Genomic DNA, 18,806 nt, shown 5'->3' on the forward strand with positions numbered 1-18,806 from the left:
AGTCTAAATGAAAAATGGTGCAGACATTCAAGGCACCATACAATGTTTGTAGATGCTAAATTACATTAAGGCTAGATCACATCACATATTCCAGAGCCTCCTAAGTGAGATCCTGATCTACTCAAGACCTCTGCCTCACTATCTATATGGGGAAAAAAGCAAGTGTATGAAGAATGCCTCTTGTAGAGCTATGACAGTGGTGCAGGTGAGACTCCTGGAGTGATCCATCACAGCATCCTATCCCATATGCTGTATTAGTACCTGCCTGATATTAGGACACTTAGAAGTGGGTAGAACTTCCCATCCCTCAAGAGAGGATTTACAGGAGGAAGTGAACGATAATCATGAAGCTTGAGAAGATAGACCCACATCAAAGAGATCACCGATATTTTAAAGTGTATAGAAGTACTACCTTCCTGCTCAGGTTGTTCTGGGAAAAGCACTTTGTAAATAGTTTAGTTACCTAGAAGTGTGAACGATGATTGACTCCCTCTAGTAGAGTTAGCTAACCCAGTAGTTGAGTTTCTCTATCAGTAAAACAAAGGATTCATACCATGGGGTTTCTCAGGTTCCTTCCTGTCCCCTCCTCACTGCCCTCATGTTCTGTGAAATATAGATCCATGATTATAAACTTCAACCCTCCATAATTCAACAGTGAGCATGGATTTCATCTGACTAGGTGTAGAGTAGCCTGTCTAGGAGCCTTGTTACCTTCTCTGTCCATAAGTAAAGCCTTCTGTACAAAGCAACTTTATATTCTGAAAGGAAGTGGCATTGTTAGATATGTCATGGAGACAAGGTACTATAGCAGAAAGGATATAGGAGACCTGGACTCCATTCCTGCCTGACACTTATCAGCTATGTGACTGTGGGCATATCATTTCCTTTGACTGGTGTTTGATGTTCATGTCCACAAAATGGACATTGTCTCCCTTATAGGATTGTTCTGGGAAAAGCCCTTTGTAAACCTTAAAGCGCTAAAGGAATGGAAGTTATTGCTTGTGGCATTATTACCTCTGTGACCTTGGGCAAGTCATTTTATCCTTCTGGGTCTCTGTTTCTTCATCTGTAAAAAGGGACCCCTAAGCGTCTTTTATCTTGAAATCCCCGACGCAGGATTTGGGGTTATCTCTGCCATTTACTAGTAATGTGACTTTAAGGAAATTGTAGGATCATAAATTCAGATCTGGGAGGGACCTTGGAGGCCTTCTAAAGCCCTTCACAATTTTTCCCACCGTATTAGAATTCATTCCCCTTCTCATGTTCTGCCGTCCAGCCAGACTAACCCTGCTGTCCCTCACACATGCTGGTCTCTCCTGCCCCTGTGACTGCACAGGTGCTCCCCACCCCCACATGCATGGAATATACTCGCTTCTCACCCCTGCTTCTTAGTACACTCAGCATCCTTCAAAGTTTAGCTCAAATGCTAGCTATGAGGCCTTTCCTGATTCCCGCGCCCTAAAATCCCCTCGCATTTATTTTGTATATATTTGTATATATTCATTTGCATGTTGGCTCCCTTGATAGAATGTAGGGTTCTTGCTGTCAGAGACCATTTCATTTTTGTCTTTGTATCATTACTGGTGAGCATAGTGTCCAGTAAGCAGGAGACATTTAGTAAGATGAGTATTGATTGGTTGATCTGTGCAAGTGCTTCTTAAATCTATGGGGTTGCAACCCCCAGTTTAAGAAGCACTGACTAGGCTGACCCCCTAAATTTGCAATTAAAGAAACCAAAGCCATGACAATGAAGTGATTTTCTCAGGTTTGAACCCGTGGAGTTCCTTAACCTCCCTAAACCTCAGTTCCTTTATTAGTAAAATAGGAATATTAATCCCTGCTTTGCTTTTTTTTGAGGATCAAATGTGTTATTGTATGTGAAAGTGCTTTCTAAACTGGAAAGTGTCCTACAGATATAAGGGATTAACATGATCATTGCAGGCACTTCGTAATTATCCAATGTTGCCTTCTCTTTGCTCACACAGCCACCATCCTTGGGTAGACTCTTGTTACCTCATGCCCGAAGTACTGAGTGCCATAGTCTGGTTTCAAGCCCCTCCTCACTCTAATCTATCATCCACTCCTCTGACAAATGGATTTCCCTAAAGTACAAGTCTGGCCATGTCACTTCCTTGGTTCAGTAAACTCTGTTTTTCTGTCAACTCCAGGATCCAGTATAAAGTCCTCTGCTTGGCGTTTCAAGGCTTTTACAACTGGCCTCTTCCTGCTTTTCTGGCCTTGTCCCTCTGTACTTCCCTCCTTGTACATGTCATCCAGTGACATTGGTCTGCTTGCTATGCTCCATAAACATTTTTGGGTTCTCTACCCTCCCCACCCCCCCAACTAGTGCCTTCACCTCTCAGATTCCCATCTATCTGTATATATCTTGGACGAACCTAAGTATCCATGTGGTGTCTCTCCAGTTAGAAGATATGGCATTTGAGGGTAGAGACCTTGTTGCCTTTCTCTGTATCCCCCTTCCCTGTCCCCCATTCTTCTGTCCCCATTCCTGGAACTCTTTCACTTCTCATCTCTGCCTCCTGGTTTCCTTCAGGTTTCTACTAAAGTCTTTCCTTCTAAAAGAAGTCTTCCTTAATCTTAGTGCCTTCCCTCTTACATTAATTATCTTCATGTTATCCCATCTGTATGTTGCTGATACAGTTGTTTACCTGTTCTCTCCCCTGTTAGACAATGAGCTCTGTGAGAGCAGGGAGTGGTTTTTGTTTTTTTCTTGGTAATTCCATGCTTAGCCCAGTGCCTGGCACATACTGCTAGATGCTTAATAAATGCTTGTTTCCTTGACTTGATCTCCCTGGCTTTCTCCCATGCCTGGAATGCTCCACCACCTTCTGGCTTCCTTCAGCACTCCACTCAGATCCTCCCTTGGCAGGAGGCCTTTCTTGAGTCTCTCCACCCACCCCAGCAAGTGCCTGCCCTCAGAGATTATTTTCATTTACATCCATACATATATGTACATAACCATATATATTATATATATATTTATATCTTATATGTAGCTATTTGCACTCTATTTCTCCCTTTAGACTATGAGCTCCTTGAAGGCAGGGACATTGCATTTGGCTTTGGTCATGTCTCCAGCATTTATTAGTACTCGGTTTGTTGATTGAGTGACTAGTAATGAAATTTTTGATGAGCTTTTTGCTACGATTTTTGTGTACAGTAAATGGCATAAAACAAACCCTCTTAAATGTGAAACTAAAAAGTAAATGTGGTGGCTGGAGGTTATCCTACCTGCCGGGTCCCATAGACACACTCGGTTGAACATAGGTGTCTGCTTTCCCCTTTTCTGTCTTGTGACCCTTTTTCTTGCTCCCTCCCAGCTCTCTCCCCATCTCCTCCCCACTCTCTTCCCCCCACTTTCTGTGGAAGGGAAGAACTTTATGGAATCCAGGTCCTGAGATACTTCATTCCAACAGTTATGCAGGATAAATGTTGGAAGAGTGCAGTGAGTCTTGACTTCTTTAAGCCCCATTCCTTTGCCTGGATTCACCTTCTTCTATATGTGGTTTTGAGTTTGTCCAGAGTTGGGAGAGGGGAGAGGAGGCAATTATTTATTCACAGGCTCTAGAGATCATTGTCCAGGCTCAGGGAGGATGCTGCAGGAGATTTATAGCATTTGGAAATAAATTCCTCATGTCAACCTCTGGCTCCTGGATTGGAAAGGGTATGGCCTGATGCTGGTGCTCAAAGATGGGGCTGAACTTGGCCTTCTGAGAGCCCTTTAGGGCATGCTAGACCCCTGTAAGGGTCATGATAGATGATTGTGAGAATCTTTATTAGTTTTTTTTTCAGTGACCTTTCTAGTCTTTCTTCCTGAATGGGATGGTTTTGTCCTTGCATTTGCAGTCCCGGCAACAGCAACCACCCAGCCAGCACCTCTCAAAGCCAAGAGCCAACGATGCCCTGAAGATGAGAGCCTCGGTCCGAATGACTCGATACCTGGAGTCTTGGGGAGCAGCCCGGCCCTTTGCATCTCTCAATCACAGGGAGAGTCTAAGCACTGACATCCTCCTCCCCAAAGTGAAGCGACCAAAGGTGAGACCTGTGCAGACTTTCATCTCTTTCCTGTTCTCTGACATCCCCTTTTCACCCAAATCCAAAGGTTTGGCATTTGTGCAGCTAGTGGCCTGTATGACTTCTGGGGAGATGCTATGGTATGGTGTGCTGGGAAGAACCATGGGAGAAGGAGCCAGGAGCCTTGAGTTCTAATTCTAGTGCTCTCCAGTAATGTTACCTTGGCCAGTCTCATCAAACATTTATTAAGTGCTGACTGTGTGCTACATGTTGGGGATACAAAGAAAGACAACAAGGTCTCTACCCTCAAGTACCATGGTTTCTAATTGGAGAGATGACATCACATGTGAATACTTAAGTACATGCAAGGTATATTCAGAGTAGATACATGAGAATCTGAGAGGTGAAGGGTGGGGAGAGCAGGGAATCAAAAAAGTCTCCTGCAGAAGGTGAGACTTGAACCTTGAACTCCAGGTTCCCCACCTTTAACATGAAGAGAAGAATTCCTGCCTTTCCTATATTATGGGCATAACATGAAGGTCAAATGAAATAATTCAAGCTGTCAGCAAGGCACTAGGCACTGTACTAGGTCCTGGGAATACAAGGCAAACATGAAAAACCAGTCCCTGCTGTCCCAGAGCTTACCTTCCTGTGGAGATCACGTAAGGAAGTGCAAAGTCGTCAGTCCTGCTAATAACTTTCAGGGATTTGCTTTGAAATATTTATCTGGACATTTCATTTCACATCTAGTATTATTGCTAACGCTGCCCCAAGCTTTTTCTGTGCCCAGGATGCAATGCTAACCCAAGGTGGCACGTGGACGATTTTGGTTGCTGCCATCTGGTCATCCTCAGAGGGAGCTGGTTCCTTATTCACTTCCCATTTCTTTGGTGCTTTTCCTTTTACGGTGTTATTGCACCTGAGATTTTGTTAGATCCTCACAACAGTCCTGGGATTGTGGGAGGGCAGATATGTATTATCTTCTCTTACGGATGAGTAATTGGGGCTCAGAGGTTGCCCATGTAAGTCATAGATCCCAATGTCAAACGTCTGCAGACATCCCAATCTAGCACTGTTCATGCTGTTTGGGGTAGGAGTAGGCTGGCTTATCTAGGGAGGTTGGACTTAGCAGAGGCTGAGTCCTCATCATGTAGTGCCAGTCTCACTGTCTTGTACCCCTGTGGTTTTTTGATGACCCCCCCTCCCCCATCGTACTGTAGGAGGTACAGGGTCTGTTTGAAGACTTTGTTTCTCCCATCTCACCTTGAGCGTTTTTCAGTTTACCTGTTAAGTTCTTGGTTCATGGGGATGGGGGATGATGTCTGGGCTTCACAGGGCAACCCAAATTTGCCCTGGTTTGCTTACCTTCCAGGATGTGGCATGATATCACCATGCTGTGAAATAATGTTCAGTTTTGATTTCTTGCCTCCTTTTAGGCAATCCCCTTACGGCGTCACAGGGATGTGGACAGGTATGTTTCATTCTCGCTTCTCCCCTCTGTCAGGCCAAGCTCCTCCTCTCTCTTCCAGATCCTAGCCGCCATGTTTCTGTTAGCATTGTGTGGTTTTCAGAGCTCTTTCCTTTCAGAGGCCTTAAGAAGCAGGGAGTGCATTTTCCCAATTTGACATCAGGAGTTCCTTTAAGGATCTATGATTTTGTGAATGTGGTGATCTACTTAGTTCAGCACAGATCACACAAGATACCTGCCTGCATGCCTTCAATGATCTTTGTAAGCTGCTCAAGTCAACCAAATGTCACCATGCTTGGTGGCCAACCTTCTGGTGTTGTACATGGCTGGTCCTTGGGTGCCAGACATATAAGTTGGATCACTGGGTCTGTGCCAGAATGTTTTTGAGCTCATTAGGACCTGCTGTCATTTGTGATTTGCTGGCAGAGTTTTTGAGAGCTCAGGATTACCTCCGTGCCAGAATGAAGCCCCAAAAGAGGAATTTGGTGGAGGAGGCCCATTTTGTAGATTGTGAAAACTGAGCCTCAGTATCACTAGAGTATTCCTTTAAGTAGCTGGATCACAGGATCAAAGGTTTAGATCTGGAAGAGACTTCAAGAGCTACATATCCCAGCACCCTCATTTGTACCAATGAGGAAACAGGCTCAGAGAAGATTAAGGGACTTTGCCCTAGGTGATACAGAGAACAAACATTAGAGGCAAGATTTGAACCCAAATTTTTTAGCCTTGGAGTCAACATACCTGGGTTCAAATCCTGCCATAACTCAGTTAGTTCTATGGGAGATAGGGCTTAAATTTAGGGCTTTTAATCCCTGAGTCCAGTATTCTTTCTCCTTTCCCATGTGGCTTTTCAGTTCACTCTCTGAAAGTTTTCCTTAACTAATTCTCCCAGGCCCTGGCCATTTTAGAATATTCTCAGTGTGCGCACGCACACACACACGCGTGCGCACACACACACACATACACACACACACACACACACACACACACACACACACACACACACACACATACACCGCTGCTCATTACTAATACAGAGCCCTCACATAATCCTCTCTTGGCAGATGTTGACTGAGTTTGTTGTTGAACATATGGCTGTAATTAACACCATACTCTTCTGCATGTGGGGATTTTTCCACTATGTTTTCAGCCTTTCCCATCAGCTCCGAGGGCAGGGATTATATCGCCCATTTCCTCTCTCCTGTTCTAGGTGTTCAGCACTAGGGCCATTCCATCCCTGGTAGTGAGCCAATAACCATCTAGCATTTATTCCTGGCCACCAGACATTGTATATAAACCAATAGGTATTTGCTTATTAAGTGCCTGCTTGCTTATTAAGTGTCAGATACTATGCTGAGGCACTGAGGACACAGACAGAAAAATGACACATTCCATGCTCTCAGATCCAGAAGAATTAATTGAGCACTTGCTGATTACCTATTCCTGTGCCCCGAGGACTTGTGACAGAGAGGAAAAGTAGGTACAGTCCCTGTCTGTTTCATTCCCTTCTTGCTCTTTGTTCAACCCAGGGAAGACTTACTGACTTCAAAACAAACTAAACAACAAGGCAAATGAGACAGAGACCTGCCAGGTCATCTTATTCATCCTCTACAACTGGACAAGGCTGCCTGACTTGGTGGTGGGAGGTGTAGGAGTCCTTCTGGACACTCACTTGTGCTGAATGGGTCTCATTTCAGAAATACCTCTCCAAGGGGGAAGGCTGAGGAGGACACCTATGATGAAGAACTGATGTTGGCCATTGAAGGTCTCAGCGTGGCCAGGTGAGACAATTAGGGATTTTCCCCTTCCCCAAAAGGAGCAAACTCAATAGTTGGGTCACTAGAATCAAATCTTTTTGAAACTGAACCCCAACTTAAATGCATAAATATCATAGACTCATAGATCAAGAGTTAGAAGGGACCTCAGACCAATTCCCTCATTTGATAGGTGAGGAAACTGAGGCACAGAGTGCCTTGCCTAAGGTCATATAGTTAGTAAATGGGATTGAACTCTGGTCTTCCTGATTCCAAATCCAGTATTGTCTACTACACCAAGCTGTCTCAATGGGCTGGAGACATTCTCTCCTCTGTAGTTTTAGGACTGGAACTAGTGCCCTAAGTTCTTGTTGCTAAGGAAGATAGTTCTGACCTTTCAGTCTTGGTGGTGGTTTCTTCTCATCTTTTTCTCCCTTCTGTGTCCCACCTTTTGACATCTTTTTTCCTCTCTTTTCTTTGAGGCCTTTTTTATCTCCATCTTTTGTATCTAAGGATGGATTCTGGCTCAACAGGTGCCTGGTAGTTCTGTCCTAACTAGGTGCCAGGCCTAGAGGCCTGTGGGCTACCCGAGTCTTCTTACCTCACCTCTATCGGAGGTCTTCGGTTGGCCAAACCGGATGCTCGTATGAGAGAAAGGACGTTCCAGAGTCGAACAAGGGTTGAGCTTTATTTCAGGGTCTGGTTACAAGTGCAGGGGAATTCTTCCTTAGGAGGGAGAGAGAAAGATCTCCCAAGGAGGCAAAGATCTTACAATAAGAGATTGGAAGTAGAAGTGTAAGTGGGGAGAGAGGGGGAGGGGAGAGAGGAGAGAGGAAAAGCGGACCCTTGTTGTCCTCACCGCTCCGCGCCCCTCTGCCCAAGAGAGCTTTCAGGCTTTCCTGATCCTACTTAAACTCTTCAGCGGCATAGTTTGCATCTGAATACCGTGCTGTTAGATAACAATAGTGTGCCCAGATCTGGGACAATCTCGAGGGCGGGGAGAGCTCTCTCCCATCATGTTTCTCACGGGAAGAGGCGGAAATACACGAGATAGCTCGGTTCACCTCGATTCCCAGCCGTTTCTTGGGGGGTCTCGTGAGAACTCTAAGATTTAGAAGTTCCCACCTTTACCCACCCGAGACTGTCCACGTGGAATTGAGCTTCCAACCCTAGCAACTAGGAATGGATGGGCATGTGTTGAGGGGAGGGGGCTGTGTCTGCCACAGGGGAGGGGGCTGTGTCTACCCTGGGGAGGAGGGATGTACAGTGCTTTTCTTAGTCTGGGAAGATTTTGACTTGCCTACCACTTCTCCCATCTCTTCCTCTGAGGCTGAATTTTAGGTCCCGTGGAGCTTGGCATATGGGGAGCCTGTGCTTCTGTCTCTGATACTGACTTTCTGTGATATTCTGCGACTGATGGGGCGGAGCAGGGAAGGGATGAAATGAAATTATTCTAGAGTCCTACCCCAAGCACTTGATAGAGTGCTGGACCTGGAGTCTGGAAGACCTGAGTTTAGATCCAGCTTTATAGGCTTACTGATAAGCATGTGACCTTGAGCAAGTCATTTAACCTCTATTTGCCTCAGTTTCCTCAGCTGTAAGAAAAAAGGGTAATAATAGCAAATATCTCCCAGGGTTATTGCAAGGATCAAATGAGAGAATATCTGTAAAATGCTTAGCGTTGTACCCAGCCCATAATAGGCTCTATTTAAATGCTATCATCTTCATCACCACCGTCACCATCATCATCTCCATAGTCTTCATTTAGGAAAGCATGATCCTGGCTCTTAGGAAATAGCAGACTGGTGCCATTCAGGCCAGGAGAGCAGGGGTGGGGAACCTGCAGCCTTGAGGCCCTCTAGGTTCTTGTTAGGCCCTTTGACTGAATCCAAACGCATGTGACCTCAAGACTGAGGGTTCCCCACCCCTGCTCTAGAGACTGTGGAAGGTGGATTTTTTAATTCTTTTTCCTTCAACTCTGCTAATTTCTGTTTTCCAGCCTCCACCTGACCCACTCTGACACATGATTCTTGAGCCTGTCATGGGTGTGGTCTTACAGCTTTCAGATTCATACCCACATAAAATATCAGACCTGCCAGAAACCACTAAAGGTTATCAAGTTGAACTCCTTATTTTCTGGGGATAGGAAATCAAAGTAGATGGGGCAGTGAATTCAGAGGATCATGAGCCTCCAGCTGGAAGGACCTTTGAGTCCTTGTGATTCAGCCCTCCTGTTTACAGATGAGGAAACTGAGGAAGGGGAAATGAGTTGCTTAGGTTATATATAAGGGCCAGAAGGTGGTCCAGTAGATAGAGAGCCATGCCTGGAGTCAGGAAGACTCGAGTTCAAATCTGGCCTCAAACATTAGCTATGTGACCCTGGACAAGTCACTTAACCCTGTTTGACTCAGTTTTTTCATATGTAAAATAAGCTGGAGAAGGAAATGGCAAACCAATCCAGTATCTCTGCCAAGAAAACCCCAAATGGGGTCGCAAAGAGTCAGACATGATCAAAATGACCAAACAACACAGCACGGGTTATGTGAGAAGTTAATGGCAGAGCCCAAACTAAAACTCGAGGCTCTTCCAGAAAACCCCCCTCAAACTCCCTCCCTGTCCAGTGATCTTTCTGCCTCTCCCAGAATCCAGCCTCTCGCCAATAGTCCTACCCCGACCTGGAGCATCCTGCATATGTCATCCTGAGTCTTTTGTGTACTCTCATGTTTATGCCCATACCTTGTGCTTACACAGACCTTGCTGCTGTGGGAATTCTGAAGACTTCTACACCATTGGGACGTTCTTTGTGGAGAAGAACTTTGAGAAGGAGGTAAGTGGGGATAATGTAGCCTAGAAGCCATGATGTGGCAGGGCCTGCTGCAGGCACCTTGTGTTGTGTGACCACAGTGTCTAAACTTCCACCATTAGGGAACTTTATTTAGTTTTTACAGGCTCCTTCCCTTCCTTTCCCGCTCCATTCCCCTTCCTCCAGATTCAATTCCTGTATTAAGAGGGAGCACCCTGCCTGATAAATGTTTACCCCTTAGGCAGTGGAAATAGAGCAAGGACAAGGTGTGGGGAGGTGGAATAGAGAGGCGGAACCCTTGAGGCAACAGAAAGACTGCAGAAACTAGCCATGTTTAGAGGTTCTCCATTGCCACTGGCCACAATCTGCATCTGGCCGTCATTGGGATCCACCAGAAGAAACCTTAGAGATCATCCCTCTAATAAAGAAACTAAGAAAGCAAAGAGAGGCTAAGTGACTTGTGTTAGGTCACAGATACAGTAAGTGGCAGAATCTGGATTCGAACCTATGTCTTCTGCAAATTGTGTGCCTTTTCTCTATATACTATTGTCTAAGGAAGTTAAGCCTACAACGCACAAAATCCAAAGTCCCCCAGGGGTGGCTTGTGGATTATGTCTGCTACTGTTTCAGTCATTCCCTTTTCGTATTAGTAGCTGTTGTCTTTGGTCTCATCGGAGTTCCGAATCCTTTACTGCTTGGGTGGGATGGTCCCTCTCTGGCTTCTTCCCCCGCCCCAGTTGTTAAGGACAATTATATGGGTTACTTCATACAAAGGGACCCCAGCAGGCAGCCTTATTTGTTTGCTAATCAATGTTTATTAACTGACTCGTCACTCTGCAGGGCAGCCTGCTGTTCTCACCTGTCTCCTTCTCCTCGGCCTTCTCTTTCAGTACCGAACCATGCCCATCCCCACGGTCCGTAATTACTTTGCCTGTGCTGGCCTGGTCTTCTTTTGTCTCTTGCTCATCCACTCCTTAGTGATACCCAAGTAAGTTCAGGTGATTGGAGGGTCCTGGGACCCTATTAGAATGGGCAGAGCTGGGAGGGGTCTTAGAAGTCATCAAATCCAATCATCTAATTTTATAGAGGAAGAAACCAAGGCTCTATAAGAAAAAGCAAAGGACCTGGCCAGAGTCCTAATGGGTGGTGGGGCTTGGACTAGCCCCTGGGCCTCCTGACTTGGAGGCCAGTACTCCAAGCATGGGACATACTCACAGGGCCTAGGGTTAGGTGTGAAACTCCATGAGGCACCCCCTCTCCCCACAAAAGCTAAAACCAAATTATTTGGGGCCCAGTGCTGACTTTTGAGTAGGGTAACAGTTCCTCCAAGGACCAGAACTCTTTGGCCATGCTCTATGATAAGGCTGTGGGGTGGAGTGGAGGATTGGGACGTTTTGTGGACTTGGCCGGAAGGAAGAGAGTGAAGGGCACAAAATCACCCACATATTTTGGAGCAATAATGGATTTGCATGTGTCATGTCTGATTTGTAAACACTTCCTGTTGCTTGGACTTGGGAAGGGAGAGAGGCCAGACTGAGAGAGCAGATGGAAATGGCCTTGCCTCTCTCTTTCAGTATTAGCCTCAGGATTCAGGCTGTCTCAGGTCACTGAGGGATGGTATAGTGACTAGGCCTCCATCAGTTGTTCTGTGACCCAGCAACATGCTTGTGTCTTTGACTTTAGGACCGCAAAAATGGGGATCTCCTTTGGAATTGTGGCCTGCGTGATACTCCTGGCTTTGGGGGCTTGTTTTGCTGATGATTTCCTGGTGAGTGTTTGAACCCTTCCTGCTAAATTCTTTCCCTGTCCTTACTCCCTCCGAGTGCTGATGAACTGGCTCTGGGTGACACAATCCAGCTCTAACATCGTGGTCATTCATATGTTGAGGACTTGTACTGATGTGTTCTGGGGCTCACAGGAAGGAATGGGGCTCCATTCAGTGCCCCTTCCTGTAGGTGCAGGGATGGGGGTTGGACAGTCTTGCTCTTTCCTCTGGCCTGGATGCGCGTGCATCAGGAGGCACTCTTGTCCTGAGCCTTCCCTGTCTTCACAAGGTACCTTTGACCTTCCTTCCTTCCAAGAGGCTTTCTCTGATTAACTTCACTCTATGCTACTCAGGTTGAATAGAGTGCTGAACTTGCAGTCAGGAAGACCCAAGTTCAGATTCTCACTCTGCACTTAGTAGTGGTGTTGATACTGGGCCCAGTCATTCAGTTTCTCTGTGCCTTGGTTTCCTCATCTGTAAAATGAAAGGGAGGGGTTGAACATGACCTCTCAGGTCTCTTCTAGCTCTAAGTCTATGATTCTTTACATAGTCATGTCTTTTCTGTGCATACATCCTTTCTCTTAGCCCAGTGTCCAGTACACAGTAAGTGCTTAATAAATGCTTATTGAGCTGATTGTTTAGAAAGGCTAAAACGGAGTAGGAAGCTATAGATTTTATCATCCCAAGAGCTCTATCTCACCATCAGCCTGGAGGTTCCTTGAGGCAGAAACTCATCCTTCCTCTGTCTCTCTCCCAGTCTCCTGCCTAATCTAGGCTTCTCTTCTAACCAACCACCTTCCCCCCCAACAATGGGGGGCCTTGCAGTGACTCCCCTTCTGCTTCTGTCTCAGAGGTGCTGCCCAGAGAGGTCATGTCTTCGCTTCCTCAGGACCATCTCTGAGAAGGTGGAGACAGAACCGCTGTGGAGACTGTCCTTGGCTGTCCTGACCATGGGTGGCCTGCTGACTGTGGCCATCGTGAATCTGGTAGGTCTTGTCTGCGCTGTCTAGAATCTGTTCTGCACTTCACTTCCATGCCTGATGCTCAGAACTTCCCCTCTCAGTGACAGCAATGTCTCCATGTCTGTTTGCTGGGAATGTAGCCTTCCAGGGACCTGCTTAAATTCAGCAGACAAGAGTCTGCTTCTCTAGAGGACATACTACCTTGCCAGGGCTATGGCTCAGGCTGCTTCTGTTCCTTAGGGAAGGGTCACCAAGGGCAAAGGCAGGTTCCCTGCCTTCTGTGCTGCCACTGGACACACACTCTAGGCAGAGGTTTGGCAGAGTTCACTCCAACTGGCTTCTGAGAACTTGAGCATTCCCATTCACACCTACAAATCAGGGCTTTATTTATTGTTTTGTTGATTTTCTAGATTTAAGAAAGTGACAAGGAAAATGTTAATAATGCACATTGAACATAAATGTTTGTCCTGTGTACATTTCTCTCTCCCCCTACCCCATCAGTTGTTACACATTCCCTGAGACACCCCTGCTACTATAACTCATAGGGACATATTCTTAGATCCATAGAATGTAAAAGCAGAAAGAAGAGTATCAGAGCTTCAGGGGAGCTCAGAATATAGGACGAGACCATCTTGTCCAATCTCATTATTTTAAAGAGGACACAGACCCAGAGAGGGGGAGTGACTTATCCTTGGTGATATTGTGAAAAGATGGAAAACCCTGGGCTGGAATATAGGGTTCTTGAGTCCATGATCCAGAAAGGGGCTTTTGTGCTCTGCCAGTCTGATTTGAAGTTCACATGAAAGTTGAGGAAGGAACAGTAATGGGCCTACATGGTATGAACAGGAACCAAAAGTAGGAACCAGCCAAAGGCCCCACAAGGTCACCCTAAAGCATTGTTGCCTTCCACAGTTACTGTCACCCCCTGGGGAACTTTGTGCGAACTTCACTGGGCCGAACCATGGAAACAGCACCAGTTGCCCGTGTCCCATCCTTCCGGTGAGTAGGGATTGGGTCATGGACCCTAAATGGGGTTCTGGATCCCACATCCTCCAACTGAACACTCCATGGCTCAGTCTTTGACTCCTCCATCTGACTTTCAACACTTTTGGCAAAGTACAATCAGCTCTCACTCACAGGACAAAACTGCACAATTTACAGACATGGATAATTAAAAACAGTATTGATAATACCAGAATTGGTAAAGGATTCCTAGAACATAAAGCTCTAAGAGACCCTAGAGACCATGTAAGCCAGCCTCCTCATTTTATAAAGGAGGAAACCAAGGCCTGGGGAGAGGAATCATTTTTGCCTGTAGTCATGCAGCTACTTGCAGACAAAACTAGGATTAATCATATAGGATACCTTGCTTCCCTTTCACTGCCAGACTGCTAGAAAAAGCTGATTAGATTCATTGCTTACATTTCCTCACTTACTATTTGCTTCTCCACCCCCAGGATTGCAAAGGCAATCCTGTCTGAAACTGCTGTCTCCAGGGTGACTGATCATTTGAGTCACGAAGTCCAAGAGGCAGTTAGATGGTGCATTGAGCGCCATACCATGAAGTTAGGAAGACCAGAGTTCATGTCTGGTCTCAGAAACTAGCTGTGGAATAGTATGCTGGGCAAGTCACCTAACTGCTGTCTGCCTCATCTTTCTCAACTGTAAAATGGGGATGAAAATAGCACCTACTTTGCAAGGTTGTTATGAGAATCCTATGAGACATCTGTAAAGCATTTAGCACAGTGCCTGGTACCTCATCAGCATTTAAGGATCACTTATTCCCTGCCCTTCCCCTTTTCTCAGTCCCTACCCTTCTTGGATTCTCTCTAACTTTTGGCAGTATTGACCATGTCTCTCCTCCTGGATACTCTCCTCTGCTGGCTTTCACACTGCTGCTCTCTCCTGGATTTCACCTCCTGCCTGTTGCACCATCCCTTCCCATTCTCCTTTACTGGATTACATCATCTCCCAACCCCTAGCTGGGGTAGGTGGCCCCTGAGGCTCTGTCCTGGGCCCCCAGTGATGGGAGGGATGGGATGGGATGCTTCCTATCCTGTTGCTCCTTCCAGCATCTGTCATTTATCTAAGCCATTTCCTCTCCTAGCCCTGAGTTTCCATCCTTATTCGCCCCCACCTCATGCCCCTGTTCAAAATGAACTGCCTGGTCTGAGTGCCCACATATCCCGTGGGGTGCCGGATCAGTGTAGGCTCAGCTATGAGGGGAGGAGCAGCCACTTGTTTTACTCCTGTAGGCCACCCCCTGACCCTGTAGTAAACTGAGCACTGGCCTTCCAGTCACTCTCCTCCTCAGTTCTGAATTTCCACTGTGTCCCCTACTGTGCTGCAGCGGAAAGAGCTCAAAGTCTGGTCAGAAGACCTGAGTTCAAATTCGCTTGACCTCTCTGGCCTCTTGGCCTACTCAGCTGTACATGAATGGGACACCCTCCACAGGGTCCTTCCAGCTTTTAGATCAATCATCCTGTGATGTCATTGGAGTGTTTCTTTCATCTTCTGGGGCATCTGCAAAGCAACCCCTTCCTCCTAAAGGCAGGCGGCTTCTCTCACATGGGGCAGGGAGAAAGGGCTGGCATCCTCCATGCTCCCCAGGCCACTAACAGATCCTTCCTCGGAGGCCCCCACTCAGCAGTCTCCTCTCCTGTTTTCCCTGTTCTGTCCTGATTTCCATTTACCCCCATATGTTGTCTATGTATCAGTTCTCCCTCCTCCCCAGTAAGTTCAGTCCCTCACTCACTGTCTTTTCCAATGTCCTACAAGTCCTCTACGTTCTCAACTCCCATGACCCCTGCTTCCAGTCTATCACAACCAGACCCTGAAATAGACGGTGCCTGGGGCTTCATCCTGCTCCTTTCCGAGTCCTTGTGACCTGTGAGATGAACAGTAGAAGGAAGAAACCGGCACTCGCTGGTCCTGAGGTCTCGGTGCTTAGACAGTCTTGCCATGCTGGGTTCCCTCACTGCTGCCACACCCTGCCCCAAGCTTGGGTGAAGTGGTCCTGGTGCTGCCTCAGTCATTCTCCTCCACTTTCCCTCCCCTCTTCCTGTATCCATTAAGCTTTTGTTGATCCGTGTTTCATCTCTCTCCTTTTCCCCATATGTACCCCATCCCTCCTCAGTCCCTGCCTGTATCACTCTCACCTGGCCAGTTGCAGCATCCTCCTAGTTGAATTCCCACTCGCCAACCCATCCTCCTCCTGCTGGTCAAAATAACCTTGTTATGGCATGAATGTGACCTCACCTCTCTCCAGCTTAAGAGCCTTTGGTGGCTCTCTGTTAACTCTAGGATAAAATATTGGCAGTATGGCCCTGCTCTAGGTCTGCCCATAGACCATACTGCCTTACTACACAGTCTGCTTTCCAGTCAGTCTGACCCCTTTGCTCTCTTCCTTGGATCTGGCCTTCCATCATTCGTTTCTGTGGTTCGTCTATGCCTGACATACTTTGCCCCTCTTGGCATCCTGCTTCAAGGCTAAGCTCTGGTCTCTTCCTACTGGGTAGCCATTCACTGATTGTCCCCCACTGGTGCTCTGCTCCTCCCTAAGTTATCTTTATTTATCCTTGCATTTTGCATCTCTCTCTTCTCTTTGCATTCCCTGTTAATACAGTTCCTTGAACTTAGTAAACATTTAAGGAAAGCATGTTGAATTGAAATCACAGGTCCTCTAGAAGAGACCACATTCACTATTCAGTGAATAGTGAGACGGGTATTGAGATTGGCCCTGATGAGCTGGAGTTGGGGAGGAGAGGGTGCCTTGGTCAGGCCTGCCCCTGAACCCTCCTTTCTCCTCCTAGTACTATGCATACAGCTGTATCCTGGCCTTCATCGCCTGCTCCATGTTCCTCCGGATGAGCCTGGAGCTGAAGGTAGTGATGCTGACAGCCTCCGTGATTGCCTATCTCATCATCTTCAACGCTGACGCAGTGCCGGATTGCAGCGAATTCCTAGGCACAGATCGACTCGGGTTCAGTAACCTCACTCGGAATAACAGGTCACACTTCCCCCTAAACTCATCCACGTTTGAAAAAGTTCCCTTTCTTGGCTCTGTTGATCCATGTATGGGCACATGTGGTGTGTCTAAGACCTGAAGGTAGCCTTTATTTGAGGTGGTTTTTTTCTTTTCAGCGTGTACCTAGATCTTTTAAAATTCTTTCTTTTAAAGGAGCTGTCATTTTTAAAGGTATAACCTACATTTTGGGGTAGGCTATTTTGGGACCAGTATAGTATTAATAAAAAAAATAGTTATTTTTATATTTGTACAATCATTTCTGCTTTTAAAAGCACAGCCTCATTTGGGTGTGAAATTCTATAAGGTGGTAGGTGACATTTTCCCCATTGAGCAAACTGAGACCCACGGGGATAAGGGATTTACCCCAAATTATTCAAATTGCAGTTTAAAACCTGAGAGGGCCTTAGGGATCATCTAGTCCAGCCTCTTATTTTAAAGATGAGGCATTTGGAACCAAGAGAGGGAAGGTGATTTGCCAGTGTTTGTAGAGCTGAAACTTGAGTCCAGAACTTTTTTGAATGTTGCCTCCCCCAGCTAGTCAGTGGCAGAGAAAGGGTGGGTTTCCTGATTTCCTAGTCTAGAGCTTCCTCTCTGGTTCTGGTGGAGTTCTAGCCTTTCCAAAGGCCTTCCTGTCCATCCTCCTGCCCTCTGGTGGGGCTACAGAGGCTCCCCTTGGCCCAAATAGATTTGAGGAGTGGGTGAGGGAATGGAGGTGCTACATGTTAGTAGTCACCACTATGCCTTCTGGGCCCCCAGGGCCTTCTGGTGCCCTGTTGGGTTCCTCCTTTCCAGAGAAATTGGTGAATGGCTGTAGTAGTAGTCTACATACCAGTTCTTGGGAAAACACCACTTATGGTCCTGGATGCCCTTTGGGTAGCCATTCTCCTGAGTCTCACTTTTCCCCATCTATGAAATGGGAAGGACGTTTGTGGATTATGGTGAGGAAGGGGCTTTGTGCTCTCTAAAGCAGTGGATAAATGTGATAAATATGTAATTTATCTGTTGGACAATTTGACTGGCTTTGTATGTATATATCTCTGGTGGTGGGAATCTGTGAATATGAAGCACATCAAAACTTTTCTGTGGGGTCACACACACACACACACACACACACACACACACACACACACACACCTAACCCAGCCTTTTTTTTTTTTTTAACACAGCTTAGAATCCTTGTAGTTCTACCCTCTTGTTTTACAGTAAATTGAGGAAGAGAGCATGAGTTGCCTGAAACCATATATGAGAGCAGCTAGCTGGCTCAGCGGGTAGCCTGCCAGGCCTGGAATAAGGAAAACCAGAGTTCAAATACATCCTCAGACATTTCTAGCTGTGTGACTCTGGGCAAGTCACTTAACTACTATGTGCCTCAGTTTCTTTAACTGTAAAATGGAGTTGTTGTAAGGGTCATATGAAATAATAGAGCCTACTATGTGGCAGGCACTTAATGAATCTTTATTTCCTTTCTGTCCTGTATCTAGTGGCTCAACTTCACAATTCATGAAAAATCCGAAAATCATGATCAATTTTTACCTGATCCTGTTTTATTTTACTCTTATCCTGCTGTCAAAACAGGTACAGTTTGCAAAGCCCTAGGATGCATCAGTGTTCCTTACCCCATCCTTCCCCCTGTCTCACCTGCACTCTGGGTTGATGGGGCTTGCAGGTGTTGCCTCAGATTTGGAATAAAAAAAGGGAGACTGCAGTGGTGGGGGAGGGTACTGGCAGGGCAGCCCTAGCCAATTGTTGGTGGGTATGTGTATGTATGTTGTGGGGAAGTTATATTCTTTCAAATATTTAGAAAGGCTATTCTTGGCCTTTTTTCTGGCCTATTTTTCTATCCCAGTTTTTCATGTGAACGTGACCATCTATGATCTGTATCCCCCATCAGATGGGTGGTGGGGACATCTTTTCTCAGACTGGGGACTCTGTGTGGACAGGGGCTGTCACTTCTCACCCTGACTCAGAGGCAGGGGACTCCCTGGGTTCTCT

The 18,806-nt window shown here is 46.4% G+C and overlaps 1 protein-coding gene across 1 annotated transcript in view; it reads left to right on the top strand.

Annotated features, from left to right (window-relative positions):
• Window positions 1-18,806, top strand: part of ADCY7 (adenylate cyclase 7) — an 87,124-nt gene that overhangs the window by 60,998 nt on the left and 7,320 nt on the right. Inside the window, exons 11-20 of the mRNA XM_072632175.1 lie at window positions 3,868-4,056; window positions 5,472-5,506; window positions 7,201-7,284; window positions 10,009-10,084; window positions 10,951-11,048; window positions 11,744-11,828; window positions 12,677-12,811; window positions 13,700-13,786; window positions 16,600-16,796; window positions 18,296-18,389. Coding sequence (XP_072488276.1) covers window positions 3,868-4,056; window positions 5,472-5,506; window positions 7,201-7,284; window positions 10,009-10,084; window positions 10,951-11,048; window positions 11,744-11,828; window positions 12,677-12,811; window positions 13,700-13,786; window positions 16,600-16,796; window positions 18,296-18,389 — 1,080 coding nt within the window. The remainder of the gene's footprint in view (window positions 1-3,867; window positions 4,057-5,471; window positions 5,507-7,200; window positions 7,285-10,008; window positions 10,085-10,950; window positions 11,049-11,743; window positions 11,829-12,676; window positions 12,812-13,699; window positions 13,787-16,599; window positions 16,797-18,295; window positions 18,390-18,806) is intronic.

Source organism: Notamacropus eugenii, chromosome 1 (genome assembly GCF_028372415.1).
Source record: "Notamacropus eugenii isolate mMacEug1 chromosome 1, mMacEug1.pri_v2, whole genome shotgun sequence".
Lineage (NCBI taxonomy): Eukaryota > Metazoa > Chordata > Mammalia > Diprotodontia > Macropodidae > Notamacropus > Notamacropus eugenii.